The sequence below is a fragment of the Gaeumannomyces tritici genome, assembly GCF_000145635.1.
Source record: "Gaeumannomyces tritici R3-111a-1 unplaced genomic scaffold supercont2.4, whole genome shotgun sequence".
NCBI lineage: Eukaryota > Fungi > Ascomycota > Sordariomycetes > Magnaporthales > Magnaporthaceae > Gaeumannomyces > Gaeumannomyces tritici.
Genome location: NW_008804548.1, coordinates 3,236,847 through 3,239,228, shown reverse-complemented (window position 1 = coordinate 3,239,228; position 2,382 = coordinate 3,236,847). Strand labels below are relative to the sequence as shown.

General features: G+C 58.9%; 1 protein-coding gene across 1 annotated transcript in view; it reads right to left on the bottom strand.

Moving 5' to 3' along the window:
- Positions 1-1,769: 1,769 nt before the first annotated feature.
- GGTG_08491 (hypothetical protein) overlaps positions 1,770-2,382 on the bottom strand; it is a 2,994-nt gene continuing 2,381 nt past the window's right edge. The window contains exon 5 of the mRNA XM_009226331.1: positions 1,770-2,244. Within this exon, the coding sequence (XP_009224595.1) occupies positions 1,785-2,244 (460 nt within the window). The 3' untranslated portion in view covers positions 1,770-1,784. The remainder of the gene's footprint in view (positions 2,245-2,382) is intronic.

Genomic DNA, 2,382 nt, shown 5'->3' with positions numbered 1-2,382 from the left:
ACAAAAAAAAAAAACACAGAGAGCTTCCCCGTCCTGCCTCGGCTAGATGGTTGCGGCGGCCAGCCAAGGAGGTCGGCGATATTGGCCGCGGCTCTGCCCGATTGAGCATCCCGGGTGGTCAGATAGACACACACACGCGCCTCCCGCTAGCAGTAGTCAGGTTAGGGTACGTACCTTGGGTACCTGTCTAGGTAGGCGATGTAGGTTGGGGGTCACCTGTCAGCCATACACAACACCCGCTCCGAGGCGAGGACGAAGACGGTAAAAAAGAGGCGCACATACATACACACTTACTCACGCACATACACTTGCAGACACACAATAACCAAACCACTTGGATAATGGATAGACAAGCAGATGAATAACAGATAGATAACCTAGTGGCAGCAGCTCCCCCATCCCGGTGTGCACCACAAAGCAAGCCCCAAGATAGGAAAGCACCAGCTGACCCCCAGGAGCGGGAGGAGGAGCCGCGTTTTGCAACACATGCCCCGGTGGTTTGTCTTGTCCCTGTAAACTCTGATTCTCGTCTCCTCCGGCCTGCATCATCTTCCACCCCTCTCTCTGTCTCTCCTCCACCATCCATCCTCTTTTCTTTTTCTTTTTTTTCTCCCACCGCCTCGCGGGGACCGTTTTCCATTCCCACTATCCTCCCTAGCTGTATGTAGGTACCTACCTAGCTGGGTAACTAGGTACCTGGCCAAGCAGCTCAAGCTCTCCCCCGCTGGGCCCCAAAAAGTGACACGCATACCAAACCACACGCTCTCGTTCGCTCCGCACCCACACACACACAGACAAGACGCACACACATAAACACACATAAAAACACACCTACCTACCTAGCCACCTGCCTGCGCTCGCTTGCCTGCAGACAACAGACGCAGTAGGACCCAATCCCGAACCCGGTTTCTCTTTGCCGGTGCCAAAATGCCACATGGCGCTGGGGATTGGAGGGCAGGGGGGGCATTCCCCCGGCCATCCGGGGGATATGGAGAAGGATGAGGAGGAGGAGGGTGGACTGCACAGCCACCTTTTGGGCGTCAAGGAGGGAACACACGGCAGCTAATTGCTTTTCTCTCCCTCTCTCTCTCTCTCACTCACTCCATGATGCGGCCGGCTGATCTCCTCACACGCATCTGATCTCTCGGGCCTTGACCCAACTGTGCAACCTGGTGCCTCCCCCCCTCCGACCTCTGCCCCGGGATTGGCTCGACGCGTAGGTAGCATCTGCGTTGGCAGGCAGATTCTAGCGTCCCTTTTCTTCTTGTTCTTTTTTTCCCATTCGTGCGTACAGTAGTTAGCTTGGCTCGTCCTTTTTTTTCTCCCTTCCCCTTCTCCCTTTTCCCCCTGGTACCCAACCGTCCCATGCCGTCCGCGCCACCCCTGGATGATATGTGCGTGCCACACACCTACCGGCGTTGCAGGCGGTCTCTATCGCAGCAAAAAAAAAAAAAAAAAAGGTAGGGTATTTCCCTTTCCCAGCGAGGTGGGGAACCTGTCCGCGACCCCATCGATCCGAACAAGACCGGTGAGACTAGTGGCGACGCCGGATTGGTCGATCTCAAGAGGCTGAAGGGTTGGCAGCACCCAGTACCACAGATGCCCGCGGGACACGCGGTGAACCTAACAAGGGGGAGGGTGTGTGTGTGTGCGTGTGTGTGTGTGTGTGCCGCGAGGCCAACCAGCGGCCGGACAGTCCCCGGACGGCTTCTTGCAACCTACTCCCTTTGGATAGCTGCTTGCCGAGTTCGGGAGGACGAACGGCCTTGCGCGTCTTGTCACCACTACCACACACCCATCGTCAATCTCACCACCCACTCCCACCGCCGCTGCTGCCCCCACCCGACGGGGCAATCTCGGAATGGCCGACGCCGCCGACGTCGCTGCCCGCCCGTCCATCCGTCCGTCATGTCGTCCCACGCGCTTCGCCCCTTGGCCCCGTGCCCCCTTCTGTGTTGCGCGCCTCCGAGATTGCGAACCGCGGCGGTGGCGGTGGCGTTAGTGCCAGAGACAAACCTCGCCGATGCCTTAGCCCTTTCCCCCCCTCCTCCCCCGACCAAAGGGATCTCTCCCTTCGTGTAGCACAGGGCGCTGTGACCGGGTGGGGCCGCCACGATAACGGGACACTGGTTCCGGCCTCCGCGCTGGTGGCACTTGGGTTTTGTGCCAGCCGGCGGCACACGGCTGTGCGCGCCACCCACCCACGCGCGGGCGCCGCGGGAAGTCCCACCGGGCTGTTGCAGCCTTCTTTTTTTTTTGTGTCAAGATCGGCTGACAAACCCGATAACCCGATCATCTGCCTCCCCCTGGCGGCGCATGTGCGAAGAGAGAGAGAGAGAGAGAGAGAGAGAGAGAGAGAGAGAGAGAGAGAGAGTACGTACC